Genomic DNA, 17,989 nt, shown 5'->3' with positions numbered 1-17,989 from the left:
AATATAAATTTTTATTTATTTAATTAATTAATGGGTATATGTAATATAATAGACAAGTTTTGATTTTTTAAAATAAATTATTTAATTTATATTAAACACCATTAATATGACAATTTAAAGAGATGTGAGGCTTATCTCATTAAGTTGTTTTATTAAAAATATTAAATAAATAATTTTCTAACACCATTATATTTGAATTACGTGTAATAAATTATTAGATATATTTTATAAATTATATAGAATAAACATTTAAATTTCAGGTGTCTGGAATATTCATTAATATAAAATACTTACAACAATATAAACATCACCATCATGATGTGATGTTTTCAAAAAATAATATAATTTATCTAAAATACTACTAAATTGATAATACTGTGATTAAGACTTTTAATAAATGATTTGATTAATCTCTTAAAAGGGTGCCAAATTAGGATCCAATGATAAGGCTACAAGTAAAAGGCTTACATTAGATGAGATTAGAGGATTAGGTTGAGGAGTTGATCCTTTTTCAGTCGGGAAAAGAAAAAAATAAAAGAAATTATTAGAGAAGTCGGTATGGGCAGTCTCGCAAGTACAACGTTTGGAATTGGAAACATTCCCCAATTCCCCCTAATTCCAGATTTGCTCAATTTGATAAGTCACAACTCTCAATTTGCTCAATTCGAAAACCTATTCGGGTTTGAATTGGGCATGCCAGAGCACTAATAAAGAATTGGATCTCTCGGAACTGTCGAACAACGCGAGCGAGCGCTTTGTGGATCGGCAAAATTCGTCGCCCGGAAGTCGCTTCTCCGGCGGTAGAAGGGAAGGGATTCTTAGAAGAGGGGTTTCCGGCGGGCTTAGGGGCCCGTAGGTCCCTCGCTCTCTCGGTCTGTCTGTCTGTCTCTCTCTTTGCGCTGCGAATGCGGCAGAAGCCGAGTTCCCGGAGTTAGTGTAGGGCACATTCAAGTATACTAAGCGACGACAATAATGAATGCTCCCATCATCGATCCGTTGCAGGGGGATTTCCCGGAAGTGATAGAGGAGTATTTGGAACATGGCCTCATGAAATGCATCTCCTTCAACCGGAGGGGAACTCTTCTTGCTGGTACAAATCTTTCTCCCAACCTCGCACTCTCAGTTCACTCCGTACCCTCTTATATACGTTCCATCTGTGTGTATTATTCTTGGAAGCAAAGCCATTATACATTCTAAACATTAATCCCCCGTTATAGTTCCCAACAAAATAACATCATTCGAAGTATAGGCTGTACAGCCAGGTTCTATTTGGTCTGCTGGAATGCTTATACTCGAGCACGCGTGATTATATGAAACAGTTGACGAAACAGAGTTCATATTTATAACCTCAGTGCTTGCATTTTAAGGTTGTTATCCCTTATTTTTTACATGGTGTTTTGGTAATACTTTAGAAATTTATTAATGTATATATTCTGTATTGGTGCTATATACGTATGGGGGGTGCAGTGTTATATTGTCGTGCTGTAAATAGTTCTGAAAGGACTCCTCCACTTTCAAGTAACCTACTCCTTGAATTAGTTGATCAAATGCGGAATTGTAAAAACCTCATGTATTAATTTAGCACAATCTATGATTTATTTATTTATTTATTTATTTTGTGCATTCATCATGAATTGCTAATTTTCCAATGATTGAGGAACCTGTGGTGTGGTTATGATGTTCCACACACTGTGCGAAGCATTACATTTACAAGATTGACAACATAAGATGTTACTTGAAGGTGTTACCTATATATTTTTGTAGCAATTTTGTCAATTTCTTAGGTGTGCACATGGTTGGTTTGACTAGGTTGATCCCTAAAGCCAAAACCAAATTGATCTAGCTCAGTTTAAAAATAAAACTGGGGTCTGAACCCCATGAAACTAGATAAATCCAAATTGATTAAACTGAGAACTGAACTCTAGGGAGCTGAACAAAACCTAATTGAACCAAGTTTTATTATTTTGGTTTCGGCCACCTGTTTACTAGACTCAGGACTTGATAGTAGGTGTAGGCTTATATAAGAGGCCAAAGAGATAACTTTAAGGTGGCATGATATTGCAAGGAGCCTTTGAAGGGCAATAAATTACCTTGGATGCTAATGCACTTACCTCAAATGTCTCTATTAACTGTTTTGTGTTTCTCTAAAAATGGAGTTGTTGACTAGTAGAGATGGAGCAAGACGCTTCATATTAGCATTACTTAGCATGAAGGATGTGAGATTCTCCAACATTGTCTATGTTGTTTTAGAGACTTTCCACAAATGGTTTATAACTTGGTATATTGTTATATATAGTTTATGATTCACAACCACCAATACTTGTACACACACACACAAACACAAATGCTAATCTTATCACAGATATATGTATATATATGTCACGGTCTAATTCCACATTCGTAGTTTGATGGGGATATCTTAGGTATATTACTTGGTCTCATAAAGCCGTAAGTCACCTTCAATTAGCACTTATGGGTGAGGACTTGTGGTGTTATGAATAGTATAAAAACCAACCCAAGACCATTACCGAGTGGTTGCAGGTCAAGAAATACTTTTACACACACACAAACACAAATGCTAATCTTATCATATATATATATATGTATATATACGTCATGATCTAATTCAACATTAATAGTCTGATGGGGATATCTTGGATATATTACTTGGTTTCATAAACCCACAAGTCACCTTTAGTTGGCACTTATGGGTGAGGACTTGTGGTGTTAGAGCTAGTATCAAAGCCAACCCAAGACCATTACCGAGTGGTTGCAGGTCAGGAAAGTATTTTAGGACTGACCTGGGTCATATTAAGATGTAGGAATTCTAGCATGGTGAGGATGCCAAGATTTAAAGGAGAGTTTGTCACAAGCCAATCTCACATCAATAGTTTACTGGAGAGGTCTTGTGTATATTTCTTGGTCCTATGAACTTTTAAGTCACTTTCAACTAGCACTTCTTTAACCTTTTAAATCCCATCATCTGATTCTTAGGCTTATTTAACCTTTTTGTGATATGGATGTTTATATTGAGTGGTTAGGTTGGGATTCTCCCTGTATAACCCTAGAATTCTTGGAACATAAGCAGTCCTCTTATCTGATAAGAAAGTAGTCTATTTGGGTAGTTGACAAGCTATTTTTGTATGCAATTAAGGGTTCATCCTGTTTTTTAAACATAGTGCTGTCTACAATGAACTCGTACACTATGGAAAAATCTAAAATAGCTTTACCGTCATTATTTCTTTCTCCAAATCCATAACCTCCATGTATATCCCTATAACCATGCCCTTCTTTACTCACATAACCATTTTCAATCACCTCCTATGATGATCTTCTCTCCTCTAGGTATTTTTTGTACCAAATCTTCCCAAAATTTTGTTTCTCTCTTTTCCTAACCCAACTTGCAATGCATATTTACTAATAATATTTATAGTTTCTTATCCTAGAACAACTTTGGCTGCAATAATTCTATCTCCAATTCTCTTCACATCCATTACCCTATCCTTTAAAATCTTATCCATAATAATCCCCATCAATTCTTTGCCTAATCCTTCGATGAGTACCAAAGTAAAACATTTTGAGTTAAATCATACTGCTGGAAAACATTTTTTACTTTTTTTTTTTATTTTTATTTTTTTTTTTGGGGGGGGGGGGATAATACTATCAGCTCAAATTTGATATCTAAGTCTTTGTGGTCAACTTAAATAGGATCATCTTGAATATATTTAAGTATGTCATTGACTTGGAACAGATTCCCCTCGTGACCTTTTAGTTTTTCAACTAGTAAATGGAACTCTAGAACTTTATGACTACTTGAAATTTATATTGATGCAGAATTTCATTCCTTTTCTAAAATTTAAATCAGAAGGTTGCAAATTCTATTTCTTTTGATAATTTTTTAGTGCTCATGTTCTAATTATTTAAACTAAAGTAATTTGTATATCAAAACGGTGTACCTTTGAATCTGAGGTGCTTACTTTTTGACATGTTTATTCTGCTCTTTCAGCTGGGTGCTCTGATGGAAGTTGCATTATTTGGGATTTTGAGACTAGGGGAATTGCTAAGGAACTAAGGGATAAAGATTGTGTTGCTCCCATAACTAGTGTCTGTTGGTCAAAGTATGGACATCACATACTTGTGTCTGCTGCTGATAAGTTGTTAACACTTTGGGATGTTGTCAAAGGAGAGAAGATTGCTCGTACAAGTCTGAAGCAAACTTCACTACAAGCTCGTCTACATCCTGGTTCCTCTACTCCCTCTCTTTGCCTAGCATGTCCACTCTCATCTGCCCCTGTAATTGTGGACTTGACCACAGGAAGTACAACTGTCCTTCCAGTTTCATTGAATGAGACAGGCACCGGATCTGCCCCTTCATCGCGCAATAAGTTCGCGGATGGTTCTGCCCCTTATACTCCAACTGCTGCTTGCTTTAACAAATATGGGGACCTGGTCTATGTGGGTAACTCTAAAGGAGAAATACTTATAATAGATCACAAGAATGTCCAAGTTCGTGGTGTTGTTCCTATTTCTGGGGCTGCTGTGATAAAAAATATTGTATTTAGTAGGAATGGGCAATATCTTTTGACAAACTCAAATGACCGTACAATCAGGATTTATGAGAACCTTCTGCCCCTGAAAAATGGACTTAAAGCCCTTGATGAATCAAACAATACCCAGGATGAGCTATGTGGGATTGAGAAGCTGAAAGCTGTTGGAACAAAGTGCTTATCATTATTCAGGGAGTTCCAAGATTCTATCACCAGAGTACATTGGAAAGCACCATGTTTTAGTGGTGACGGTGAGTGGGTTGTTGGTGGTTCTGCTGCCAAAGGAGAGCATAAAATCTACATCTGGGATAGGGTTGGGCATCTTGTGAAAATACTAGAAGGCCCAAAAGAAGCATTGATAGATTTAGCATGGCATCCTGTTCACCCTATTGTAGTCTCTGTTTCCCTGACTGGATTGGCTTATATTTGGGCTAAAGATTATACTGAGAACTGGAGTGCATTTGCTCCAGATTTCAAGGAGCTTGAGGAAAATGAGGAGTATGTAGAACGAGAAGACGAGTTCGATCTGATGCCTGAAACTGAAAAGGTGAGAGAGGCAAAGTTTTTCTAACCCAACTAGCACTTCTTTTGTTTGTTCATTTGCTTCTGTAATATATGCATATTTGCAGGTAAAAGAATCGGATGTTAATGAAGATGACGAGGTTGATATTGTCACAGTAGAAAAGGATTCGACTTTCAGTGATTCAGATGTGTCCCAGGAAGAAATATGCTTTCTACCAGCCATTCCTTTTCCTGATACTCCTGAGCATCAAGACAAGTGTGTTGAAAGTTCCTCAAAGCTGGTGGACAGCAACCATTCTGGATCTCCGCTTTCAGTGGATGCTGGACAAAATGGGCAAGCAATAAACCATGCATCAAGTCCAATAGAAGGTGAAGTTATGCTTTATCTATTTATATGTTTTCTTTAAGTGATCTTGAATACAATTCTAAAGGAATCCTCTCATTTTTGCAACCATAGTTGTCCACCCTGCACTGGCAAGCTAAACTTTTTTGTTGTTGACATGGTATGTTTCCATGTATTGTTTAGGATTTATCATTATAGTATTAAATTTGATAAATTATATTCCATGGTTTAACTGTTGCATGGATTGAGAATGCAAGTACTCGTTCAACTATATTTAATTATAATTAGCATAAATAATGAAATAAAATTTAGGTGAATATAATGATTAAAAATTTAGAAATCCTGCTTATTTTTAGACAAAGAAGTCATTGGGTACAGAAAAGACCTAGGAATAGTAAGAACTGTAAATCATTGATGTACAAAAATATTATCTTTGAAACCCATGATGCTTTTATCCAGAATAAAGAACAGAACTTGTTTGTTACTGTTACTTATTAAAAGTACATCTTGGTCACTCTTAACCGTTGCTTTTACTGAATGAGGTGTATGTTTTGGGACTTTCTTCTAGGTTTTCCCAAATTGGGTTTCTGGCATTTATCTCACGCCCATAAATGATGAGAGTTACATTACTTTATATTTTTTCATTTCCCTCTCACATGCTGGGGTTTCTCTTCGCAAATCTCTCTCTCCTCATAGTGAAATTCAAATACACAGTTTAGTTTGAGAAAATTTCATGCCAAATGTAGCAGCAATGAGGATTCAAGCAATGTTTAAAGGATAGCACAACCTCTGTTAGTCTAATAACTGGAACTTCTTTTTTCATTGGCCTCTGCCTTTCCCTCCCCATCCCACTCCTCTCTTTCTGAGACTTGTGTGCAGTGTGATGACGTGGGGTGGACCAGACTAAAAGTGATATTGCAGCTGATGCTGGAAAGCATGAAGATTGCCAAAATTAGTCACCATAGTCTGATATTTTAGACAAATCAGAATTTTGTGTTGCATGTTTCATTTTTCTTTCGTTCAAGTACCATCTAGTTGAGTGGAATCATGCCTGTTTTCCATTGCATGAGGGGTGGTTTGGGAATTAGATATTGCAGGACTTTAATGAGGCCCTTCTTGGTAGGTGGTTGTGGAGGTTTGCTTCTGATATGGATACTTTTGGGGAATAGTCATTAAGCTAAGATTTAGCTCTCATAGGGGTGGGTGGTCTCATAGGCATAGTCAGTCTCCTTGTGTTAACTTGTGGAAAGGGATCATGAAAGTTTGGATTTTTTTTTTCCCCGAAGTTTATTTCTTTTGAGGTAGGAAGTTGGCCATCTGTTGGTTCTGGTTGGATAGTTGGTGTGGCCATCAGCATTCTTGAGGTCTTTTTTCCAGTCTCCAAGGTTTGGTTGGAGACAAGCTTTCTTCTATTAGTTATGGCTTTTCCATTCCTCTTGGTACAGTTGGCTGATCCCCACAATTTATGTGCAATCTTTGGGACTCTGAAATTGAGTCCACAGCAGTGTTTTTCTTTTTAAGATTCTTTATTCTCACTCAAGGATACAGTAGAGGGAGAATAAATGGGTTTGGTATCGATCAAATGAAGCAACCTTTTTAGTTCAATCATTCTATGATGCCTTGCGTAATGAAGGCAGAGCAAGTTTTCCACTTTTCCTTGAAGGATCTTGTGGAGGTCAGAAGTCCTTCACATCTCACAAGGTATGTTTTTTGTTTGGACAACCTTGCTGGGTTCTACATGCGATAATCTGAGGAAGAAAGGCCAGATTGTGATCAACTGGTGTTTCATGTGTTGAAAGGGGAGATAGTTGATAGACCATCTTCTTCTTCACTGTCTCATGGCCTGGAATGTCTTTATCATGTTTTTCTTCATCTTTAATATACAGTTGATAATGCTAACATCTATAATAGGGTTTATTCATAGGGTGGTCTTGCCCAAGAGCCTTTGTTCATTTTGTTTATGAATTTCTTTTGAGTAGCTTTGCAGGTTCTTCTGTGTGGAAGTTTACTCTCTTAGTGCGATTCTTTCTTTATACTTTCCTTTACTTCCCACAAAATAAAGCCATGTCTTTGTCTCTAACTGTAAGTTCCTGGATCGTATTAGATGATTTGGTTTGGGATTAACAACTAGAATTGCAATTTTTGTTTTGACGATCTGAAATGCTTTCTACAATGGGATTATACACTACTGTGGCCTTAAAGAAAATTCTATTGCTCACATCTCCAAATTATTTAACATCAATATCTATAAAGTTATTACTTTCAGAATCCAATCATAGAACATTATAATATAACTTCAATTGAAGCCTGAAGTATGAGGGTGCTGGTTGAGGGCCGCTTTGGTAGGGAAGGAAGATGGTACAGAAAAATGAGAAGGCATAATTTAGAAATTGGACCTTGGACATACTATGTCCTCTATTTAACCAATGGACATGCAGAATAGAACACGTCAATTGAGGTCTGACTTGGTGCATAGGGTATGTTCTTATTAAGATGTGACTTTGTTCTTGACTCATGGATGTGAAAAAATGAGCTCATAATGTTACATATATTGTGAGGTTTTGATATGGAAAAACACATCCTTGTATGTGTACTGAAACAAGCAGAAACTACAGATACTTGATTGAATAATCCTTGGAAAATACAGCTGCATATATACACATGAGTTCCTTATCTTATCTCCTATATTTTAGGATAAGATTTGGAATACTTTGTCTCCTAAAGACTAGGAATAAATCAAACTTAAAATATAAACTTGAAATACAATAACAATCTACAAGGATAATTCCTTTATTTTAACTTTTGAATCTTCTTGATTTAACTTTCGAATCTTCCTTTTTTCGTCCAACACTCTCCCTCAAGCTTAGGAATAGATAGAGGTCATTCCAAGCTTGGCTATTAGAGATTCAAAACCTAGCCTTACCTTAGCTTTTGTGAACACATCCGCAATTTGATCAGTGGTTCGAATATAGGATAAAATTATCCTTCCTTCCTCAACTTGTTGCTTTATAAAACTCTTGTCTATCCTTACATGTTTCATACGATCATGTTGGATAGAATTTTTCACAATACTAATAGCAGACTTACTGTCACTGTATACTTTTGTAGGTTGAGTTAAAGGTATTTTTAGGTCCTTCATTAACCTTTCCAGCCAAATTACTTCACAAATTCCTTGTGCTATTGCTCGGAACTCTGCCTCAGCACTGCTACAAGCCACCACTGATTGTTTTTTACTTCTCTAAGTCACAGTATTTCCCCATACTTTGGTGCAATAACCAGTTGTTGACCTGCTGTCCTCAATAGAGCCTGCCCAATCTGCATCAAAAAAACCTTCAATTCCTCGTTCTTTGGTCTTTTTAAGCGTCAACCCTTTTCCAAGTGTCCCTTTCAAGTATCTAAGCACATGAAATACAACATTCATATGCTTCTTTGTAGGTGCATGCATGTATTGACTGATCTTGCTTACTGCATATGTTATGTCTGGCCTAGAAAGGGACAAATAGATCAACCTGCCCACTAGCTTTTGGTATCTCTCTCTTTCAACCGAGATATCATCATCTGTTACCTCAAATTTCCAGCCTTTGTCTAATGGAGTTCTAGCTAGCTTACAGGTTAACATCCCTGTATCTTTGAGTAAATCCATGGTATATTTCCTTTGAGAAATAAACAAACCTTCCTTGCTTCTAGCTACCTCTATTCCTAGGAAGTACCTCATAAGGCCAAGGTCTTTCACTTCAAACTCGGATCTCAATTACTCCTTTAGTATTCTGATATTTTCCTCATCATCACCTATTATAATGATATCATCAACATAGACAATTAGTATAGATTTTCTTTCACTTTTGGTGACTTTGATAAACAAAGTATGATCGGCCTGTCCTTGTTTATACCCAAGCCGGAGGTAAGACTGAATTTCTTGAACCATGCTCTAGGTGACTGCTTCAATCCATATAATGATTTCTTCAGTTTACAAACCTTCCTTTCGTAGCCCATTTCATCTTTAAAGCCTGGTGGAATTTTCATGTAGATCTCCTCATCTAAGTCCCCATTAAGAAATGCATTTTTTATGTCAAACTGATACAAAGGCCAATCCAAATTAACAACAATTGAGAGTATTACCCGAATAGACTTGAGTTTAGCAACCGGGGCGAAGGTCTCTTCATAGTCGATCCCATGGGTTTGTGTAAACCCTTGTGCCACCAACCTAGCCTTATACCTCTCAATACTACCATCTGCCTTATGTTTAATGGTAAACACCCATTTGCATCCCACAACCCTCTTATTTGGAGATAATTCAACAAGATCCCAAGTATGGTTTGTAATTAAGGCCTTCATTTCCTCCATAACAGCTGCCTTCCAATTTGAATCTTCCATAGCTCCTTGAATATTTTTAGGGATTTCAGCACTGTCAAGTCTTGCAATAAATGCTTTAAGTTGAGGAGACAGTTTTGCATAGGTTAAGTAATTGGACAGAGGATACTTTGGATATTTAACACATGATCTTACACCCTTTCAGAGAGCTATAGGAACTGCCTAGTCTAGCCCATCATCTGAAATATCACTGCTGTTAATTTTTGGTTGATCCTTGGTTTCTTCCATTAATGCAGTCTCATTCCCTATTACATCAGCATCTGTTTTATTGTCCTCTGATAGACCATCATCAAGAGAAGATGATTGACCCTTCTGGGCTTCAGATGAATCTTTAGGTCTTTGAGAATACACAAACCAGGGAGGACTGGCAGGTTTTTTTTCTAGAGACTGAGGAGACATAAGCTGCACATTTTTTGGGCTTGGTTGTGGAACAGAAGGCTCAAAATCTGCTAGCATATTATCAGGAATTAATTCTTCCCCTTGAGAAGATGTTGGTAGAGGTAGAAGAAATGGTGTTGGTGTAGGAAGTAGAGGAGAATCAGTGAGATTGGTTGGAGAATCAGTGTTTGGATAATAGGAAAGATCCTCATAAAAGGTAACATCAGAGGAGATATAGATTCGTTTACTGATTGGACAATAACATTTATATCCCTTTTGTGAAGGAGGGTAGCCAATAAAAATACACTTGAGGGCTTTTGGATCTAACTTTGTTCAAGACACGTTGTGGTTGTGAACATACACCACACACCCGAAAACTCTAGGCTCATGGGAAGGAAAGAAAGATGCATTTGGATGAGAGCCACAAAGGGTTCAAGAGGGGTTTGGAATTTGAGTGTTTTGGAAGGGAGACGGTTTATCAAATATGTAGCCGTAAGAATGGCCTCTCCCCAATATGAATGAGGCACATGAGTAGTAAACATCATAGCTCTTGCCACTTCTAAAAGATGTCGATTTTTCCGTTTAGCCGCACCATTTTGTTGTGGTGTGTAAGGGCAAGAACTTTGATGCACAATACCATGTTCAAGTAAGTAGTTGGTCAAGTCATGGGGAAAAAATTCACGACCATTGTCAATTCGAAGAATATGGATAGAGGTTTGAAACATATTCAAAATAAATTTGTGAAATCTTTTGAATATGCCACTTGCTTCTGATTTATCTTTCATATGATATACCCAACATGCCCTAGAATGGTCGTCAATAAAAGTGATAAATCACCTTGAACCTGAAATATTGGAATGTTTTGAAGGTCCCCAAATGTCACTATGGATTAAGTGAAATGGCGTGGAAGGCTTATAAGATTGAGTGGGATGATGGGCTCTTGATTATTTTGCAAGAGTGCATTGTTCACAAGAAAAACACTGATCTTTATTGATAAAAAATTGAGGATACAAAGATCTAAGATACGGAAAGCTAGGGTGTCCTAACCGTTTGTGCCATAACATAACTTTGGCCTTTGTGGTAACAATTAGGACTGTTTTATTGAAAGGAGATGAGTTTGTAGTATTCTTCATCAACCAGTAGAGTCCATCTTTTGCTTCACCAATCATTCTCCTCGATACTTGGTCCTGAAATATACAATAAGATGGAAGAAATATCACTCTACAATTCATATCTTTAGTACACCTACTCACTGATAAGAGATTATAATTTAACCCAGGCACATATAACATTGATTTTAGTTTCAGATTCAAGATACAAACATTCCCACGACCCACAGCAGGGGATACTGCACCATCAGCCATTGAAATATCAACTGAATTTTTTCAAGGAATATATTCTATTATATACCTTGTAGAACATGATGTATGATCGGATGCTCCTATATCTATTATCCAAGTATTCTTAGGAGTCTTCGTGACATCAAAGAAAGATAGGAATTGCCTTGCAAGGCCATGAAAGCAGTGGGCTGATGTGTAGAGGAATTATCAGCACTGGTACCTTGATCTAGCAGCCGATAAAGAGTCTGAATTTGCTCCTTTGACAGATTTAAATTTGTCTTATTTCCTTCTTTACTAGGTGCCTTGGCAACATAGGCTGATAAAAAATTCTCGTTTGTTTCTTGGCTTCCAGTTGGCAAGTTTGCCATGTATCTTCCAGCAGGTATCTTTGGTGTGATATGGCCTTTTACAGTGATCACACCATGGTTTTTCCTTCCCTGATCCTTTTAAGGATTTTTCTCCCTGTCTAACAGTTGCTAGAGCAGAAGAATTCTGGTTAGTAATACTTAGATCATTAGGTTGATGCAGCATTACCTTCCTTCGACTCTCTTCCCTTCTTACCTCGGCAAAAACTTCCCTAAGAGATGGTAGAGGTTTTGTCCCTAAAATCCGGCCTCTTACTTCATCCAAATAAGAATTTAATCCATGAAAGAAATCAAATATTCTGTCCTTTTCAATCATCTTATAATACTTGTTGCTATTAGCCTTACATTCCCAATCTATAGTGTGAAATAAATCCATTTCCTGCCATAACTCAACCAATACATTAAAATAATCAGTCACACTCATGTTACATTGCCTTGTGGTTTTGATGGCTGATCTTATTTCAAAACTTTGAGAGGAGTTCTCTAGGTCGGAATACATCTCCTGGACCGAATCCCAAATCTCCTTGGCTATTTTGTGAAATAGATAAGTCCTCCCAAGTCTAGGCTCCATTGAATTAATCAACCATGCCATTATGGTTGAGTTTTCTGCTTCCCAAGTGCCATAGGTGTCTGAATCGGTTGGAGGAGCAGGAATATCCCCTATGAGGTAGCCGGATTTGCCTTTCCCTTTGATCACCAATAACACGGACTGAAACCACTCCCTAAAATTATTACCATTCAACTTGTGATGAGGAATTTGAAGGGGATGATTATCAATTGGATTGGCTGACAGATTCTGGGAAGAAAGGGCTGGAACCGGAGAAGGAAGAGGATTTGGAGAGCTTGTGGCGGAAACTTCAGTTAGGGTAGGGTTTTGGTGATTGAAGGCCATGATTTCAAAGGAAGGAGAAGAACAACGGAAGCTTCAGGATTCTTCTATCGAGCCTAAGCTCTGATACCATGAAACAAGCAGAAACTAAAGATGCTTGATTGAATAATCCTTGGAAAATACAGCTGCATATATACACATGAGTTCCTTATCTCATCTCCTATATTTTAGGATAAGATTTGGAATACTTTATCTCCTAAAGACTAGGAATAAATCAAACTTAAAATACAAATTTCAAACTTAAAATATAAACTTGAAATACAATAATAATCTACAAGGATAATTCTTTTATTTTAACTTTTGAATCTTCTTGATTTAACTTTCGAATCTTCCTTTTTTCGTCCAACATGTACTGTGTCCAGTATATTTTACATGTCTTGCAAATTTACCAAATAACTATGCTTGCTATAAGGCTGGTTTTATGTTCTCTACTTTCTTGACATATTTTAGATAAAAGGGCTATAGGAGGAAGGTTACTTTCTTTTTTGGGTACCTAGAATTCAGAAATTTATTTTGTTTGACTAAGTATTGTAATCATTTTCATCATCATCACATGATAGTAATCGATGCTAGGAAGGAAAAAACAGACTTCTCCACGTATGTATTATTTGCAGTGACATTTCTATAGCCCCACAAGTTTCTTAAAGTCCCCATGCTTGTGATAAATGATTTTGTAAATGGTGTCTCGTTAGCTTCAATGCTTAGTTGGTTGTGTTATGCAGCAGTGGAGAATTCTGCCGCAGAGGACACTGGAGGAACACGCATTAAAAGACGACGAAAACCTTCGGAGAAGGTGTTGGAGTTGCAAGCTGAGAAGGTGAAGAAACCTTCAAAGAAGATAAAACCATCTGGTAAATCATCAAAAATTAAAAGTAAATCTGTAGTTGAAAAGGGAACTAGTATTTGTGTGTCTGCAGATGATGTTAGTGAAGAATACAATTAGTTTAAAGTCCCCATCATTTAATTGATCTGTGCTATGAAAAACTTACTCCAGCTGGATGATATAAATGTTATTTATTGTTTCTAGAAATAGTGGTTGGTAGATGGAAAATGTGGTGCCTTCTAACTTGCATCAATTTCTTGGGATTGAAACCCATTGTAGTAGTTTTCCTTGTTCTTGACAGGTTGTACGCAGAAACAGAATAAAATTATTGTTATTTATGCACATGAACCTTAGGAAGTAGCTAGCTAGCTAGTTTTTAGGTTTTCCGAAGTAAGTGAATGAGATGTAGGCTCCGAGAGCCACGATGACTAGAACAGCCGCTCCCATGTTCACCATCAGCTGTGTCTCTTCCTTAAGCCCTCCCTTTGCAAATCCCTTCACTGCCTCTGCATATTTTTCCAAATTAAAACCGCTGCCGCCATCTCTTATTTCTCCCGCTTCCTTGGCCTTTTCTTCTTCTCTTTCATACCTGACTACTGCTTTTTCTTCAGGCCTAGGCCTAGTAATTGAGTGCTTTTTACCTTTTTCCCCACCACCATGGCCGCCACTGGCAGTTACTTCTCCAGCTTCCTTGGCCTTCTCTTCTTTCTTGGTTACCATGTTTTGTTCATTCCTAGGACTTGTAATTGGGTTCTCTTTACCTTTCTCCCCGCGGCCACTGGCAGTTACTTCTCCGGCTTCCTTGGCCTCCTCTTCTTTCTTGGGTACCATGTTTTCTTCATTCCTAGGCTTTGCAATTGAGTTCTCTTGACCCTTCTTCTCATCAAATTTGGATTCTGTAGGCTGCCCTTTTCCTTCCGCCCTTGCTTTTCTCTCAACAGTAATTTTCCCAGCCTCCCCAGCCGACTCAGTTATCTCCCTCTTAGAATCTGCTGCTTGTTTCTCTGGGCCCTTCTTCGTTGCTTCAGAGCTCTTGCTGATATCTGTTTGTTTAGGCTTCACCGCTTCTTGCTTCACGGTTGATGCATCATCTCTTCTAGGAGTTGCACTGCCTTTGTCGCCTCCATCCTCCTCCTGATACTGCTTTGGCTTGCTGTGAGGGGTGGCTGATGCTCCATCTCTCTTTGGAGTTGCACGGAATCTGTCGCCGCCATCCTCCTCCTGATGCTCTTTCGGCCTGGTATCTCGAGCAGGTGGAACAGCGGCGGCAGCAGCAGCAGCCATGCTCGTTTTCTTTGGAATGGTGATGGTAAGAATGCCACCCTCAAATTTGGCCCGAATGCCAGCCATGCTACACTCTTGCGGTAGTTCAAACTCCTCCTGGAAGCTTTGCCGTCTGCCGCTATTAATCAGCCTCCACCCTCTGATCCTCAGTGTGTTGATTCCCTGCGTCGATACATTCAACTGTTCCCTCGTGAAACCTGCATCATGCCAACGCAAAGTTTCATGAATTCCAATTAGCCAATCATTTCTACTTTTAACATCATCATCCATACAATCGTAGTTCATAGTCGAGGTGAAGTACTAGGATGGGAGGAGAATAACGCACCGGGAAGATAAACAACTAGAAAAAGAAATTGTTCTTCTTGTTTCCACTCCCGTATGGGCTTGAAACCTTCCTCTCCGGCATCTCTTGTTCTTGTATCCCACAATCTCGATGCCATCTCTTTCTTTCTTCCTTTCTTTTGCTCTGCCCGTAATTGTCTCGGATGCCAAACAACAATGGCTATGGAAGCTTGTGGACATTGTCTTCACGTTTAGCTGTTATATACAAACAGTAGACTAGATAGATTTTGTCTTTGGTTAATGGTTTCGTAAGGTGGGAGGTTAGACTATCCCCAGCTGGCTGGCTTGGTATTTTTATGATTGTGGGCTTCGTCTGTTCTCTTCATATTAGGTAACATAGAACTCAAGAATTCTTTGTTTGCCCTCTACTCTTCCAATACCAATAATGCCTTATAAACCCAAGATGTCCCACACATTATATTTATATATTTATTTTTAAAACTAACCCTTTAGAATGGATCATAATTATGAAATTATTAACAATATATCGTTTTGTCGAATGAGTGGATCGACTAGATGAAATACTTTGTTTGTCCCTTAAATAGGGTCAGCCCTGAGGGTAGGCAACTAAAGCGGTCGTCTAAGGCTCCCAACTATAGAAGGTGTTAAAAATTAAATTCGGGTTTTAAATATATAATAAATACGTGTTAAAAAATATAATTTACACCAATTTTATTTGAACTTAGTTAGTATAATGGTGGATTATAAATCAAAAATTTCTTAGGTCATTAGTTCAAGTCACTCTACTAGCACGATTAATGTTTGCTAAATAATAAATATCAATTTCATAAATTTTGTAAGAAAAATTAATAGCTTAATGAATTTTTCTACATTTTAATATTTTTTAAACAATAAATATTTTTCTTATATCAAAAATTTGTAAACAAAAAAATAAATGTTTTAATCATTGAACATTTGAAAGTTTTTAATTAAATTTTTTAAACTTAAAATTCAATCATATAAATCGTTATTATCAAATTCAATCTAAAATCTTGAAAGTTTAAGATACTAATAAAATTTTGATTTATGAGTTTATTTAGAGCCTTCAAAATCTCAGTCAACCCTGCCTTTAAGTTCCCAATAGGAAATTGGAATGGAAGTTGTGATTAGATGTAATTAATTTTGTATTTAACTGCCTATTATCTTATGAGTATACTCTTATTATTATCGTAAATCAATTACTTGACAATTGTTTGAACCCTTAATTGATTTATGAACCTTATAAAGGATATTTAGTTTTAGATGAATGTAAGTAAAGTTAATCGTCTCGCCACTTATGATGTGAGAGGTGGGATAGAAAATAAAATTGTTGGAAGAAGGCTAAGTTGAATGGAGTTGTGGCAGATGAATTAGCATGAGTGATAATTGAATGATGGCATAGATTATTACGCTATAAGAAAATAAAATTGTATCTCCATTAACGATTAAAATTTTTGATTTGATAACAAGTATTTGATTGTACGTTCAATTTCTCCAAAGAGAGACTAACTCTTCTCTTTAATTCAGGGACGGATTTAGTGATGGATCTGGGAGAGGGCTGGCCCCAGATCCAAAAGTTATTTCAGCTTCTAATGGTTCAAATCTCATGACAGATTTGGGGGAGGGTTAAAGCGGGCACGGGCTGCAATCCGTGCTACCCCTTCTCTAATTGAGACTTGAGTCACAATTAAATCACAACGCAATGACATGCTACGTTATAAGATTGTTGATAAGCGATTAATTCTGTAAGAATGATACGTATAGAGTGAATCTAAACATTAAAATTTTTTTACATTATTAAGAAAATTTATTTATTTGAATAAAAATAAAATTATATATATATAAATAAAATACAAATTTTAAAATATATGTATGGACTGAAAACCCTTTACTAGGTAAGGAATCTTTTCCCTCCATGGACAGGTTTGATGGTCCCATTACTATTATACCTTTTGCTAGTTTGTCTTTATACTTAACTTTGAGAATTTATTTCTAGTCTCACAAATAACAATTAAAATTTTTAATTCTTTTGTTACATAATCATAAGATTTAATTTGACTAAATGACATAAATTATATGAATATTATATATCCAGCTATAAGACATTGGGTATATGAATTTTAGACAAGGGCCATTTGGTCATTAAAATAATTTATTATAATAGTTTAATTTTAAATTTATTATTAATTTTATTATAATGCTCTCCTAGTTGTATTATGTTTAAGGAATCTGAATAATATCATCCGCTTGTACTAAATAATTTTGATCTTTTGTATATATCGAAAGATAATTTGTGTTGCATTTATCTGTATTAAACTGTCAATACTCACGTATTGTTGTCAATAATAAGTTTGACTTATTTTGTTTGTTTATAAAATCTTCTTTATATTTATATAAAGACAAGGTTTGTAATGTTTAAGATATTTTATCGTCTACAAAAATAATAAAATGATGTGTTTTCTCTTTCATGATTTTTTAATTTTTTTTGTAATAATACTTTATTATTAATTTTAAATTAAATTATTATAAATTTCAACATCAACTGTCAAAATTTTTAATGGATATAACAAATTTCTTAAAAAAAATTGAATGATATACTTTTCTTTACAATCTCTTTTGTAAAAGTAAAAGCAAAAAGTGTGTTTAATATCTTTTATCTTATAAATTATTATTTAAGAAAATAAATCATAGAGTCATAAAATATTAAAAATAAATAAAAATCTGAGTATAATTTACCAATTATATGGTTATATTATTTATAACATTTTTAAGATAATATCAAATCCAAAAACACTTAATTTTTATA

At 36.2% G+C, this 17,989-nt stretch overlaps 2 protein-coding genes across 3 annotated transcripts; one reads left to right on the top strand and one right to left on the bottom strand.

Annotated features, from left to right (window-relative positions):
- The first annotated feature begins 490 nt into the window (after positions 1-490).
- LOC127802430 (protein RBL) lies at positions 491-13,920 on the top strand. 2 transcript variants are annotated; one of them, XM_052338232.1, is made up of 4 exons: positions 491-1,090; positions 4,007-5,094; positions 5,177-5,438; positions 13,481-13,920. In XM_052338232.1, exons 1-4 carry the CDS (start codon positions 973-975, stop codon positions 13,696-13,698), a joined length of 1,686 nt encoding a protein of 561 aa, XP_052194192.1. In that variant the 5' UTR covers positions 491-972; the 3' UTR covers positions 13,699-13,920. The 2 variants fall into 2 exon arrangements, with proteins under 2 accessions (XP_052194192.1, XP_052194191.1); XM_052338231.1 differs by having other exon boundaries at positions 493-1,090; positions 13,478-13,920.
- A 15-nt stretch (positions 13,921-13,935) lies between these two features.
- Positions 13,936-15,449, bottom strand: LOC127802431 (protein RESTRICTED TEV MOVEMENT 2). Its single transcript, XM_052338234.1, has 2 exons — positions 15,188-15,449; positions 13,936-15,059 (listed from the first exon to the last, which is right to left on the bottom strand). Exons 1-2 carry the CDS (start codon positions 15,300-15,302, stop codon positions 13,948-13,950), a joined length of 1,227 nt encoding a protein of 408 aa, XP_052194194.1. The 5' UTR covers positions 15,303-15,449; the 3' UTR covers positions 13,936-13,947.
- Positions 15,450-17,989: the final 2,540 nt, after the last annotated feature.

This window comes from Diospyros lotus, chromosome 5 (genome assembly GCF_014633365.1).
Source record: "Diospyros lotus cultivar Yz01 chromosome 5, ASM1463336v1, whole genome shotgun sequence".
Taxonomy (NCBI): Eukaryota; Viridiplantae; Streptophyta; class Magnoliopsida; order Ericales; family Ebenaceae; genus Diospyros; species Diospyros lotus.
Note: the sequence above shows the minus strand (reverse complement) of the source record. Positions and strands in the feature narration are given on the sequence as shown.

What these genes read in the sequence shown, in the direction of transcription:
- LOC127802430 (XM_052338231.1), top strand. Translation starts at nt 973, where the DNA reads ATGAATGCTCCCATCATCGATCCGTTGCAGGGGGATTTCCCGGAAGTG. An exon ending in GAGGGGAACTCTTCTTGCTG is followed by an intron (nt 1,091 to 4,006) that starts GTACAAATCTTT and finishes CTGCTCTTTCAG; the next exon opens with CTGGGTGCTCTGATGGAAGT. An exon ending in TGATGCCTGAAACTGAAAAG is followed by an intron (nt 5,095 to 5,176) that starts GTGAGAGAGGCA and finishes GCATATTTGCAG; the next exon opens with GTAAAAGAATCGGATGTTAA.
- LOC127802431 (XM_052338234.1), bottom strand. Translation starts at nt 15,302, where the DNA reads ATGGCATCGAGATTGTGGGATACAAGAACAAGAGATGCCGGAGAGGAA. An exon ending in TCTAGTTGTTTATCTTCCCG is followed by an intron (nt 15,060 to 15,187) that starts GTGCGTTATTCT and finishes GGCATGATGCAG; the next exon opens with GTTTCACGAGGGAACAGTTG.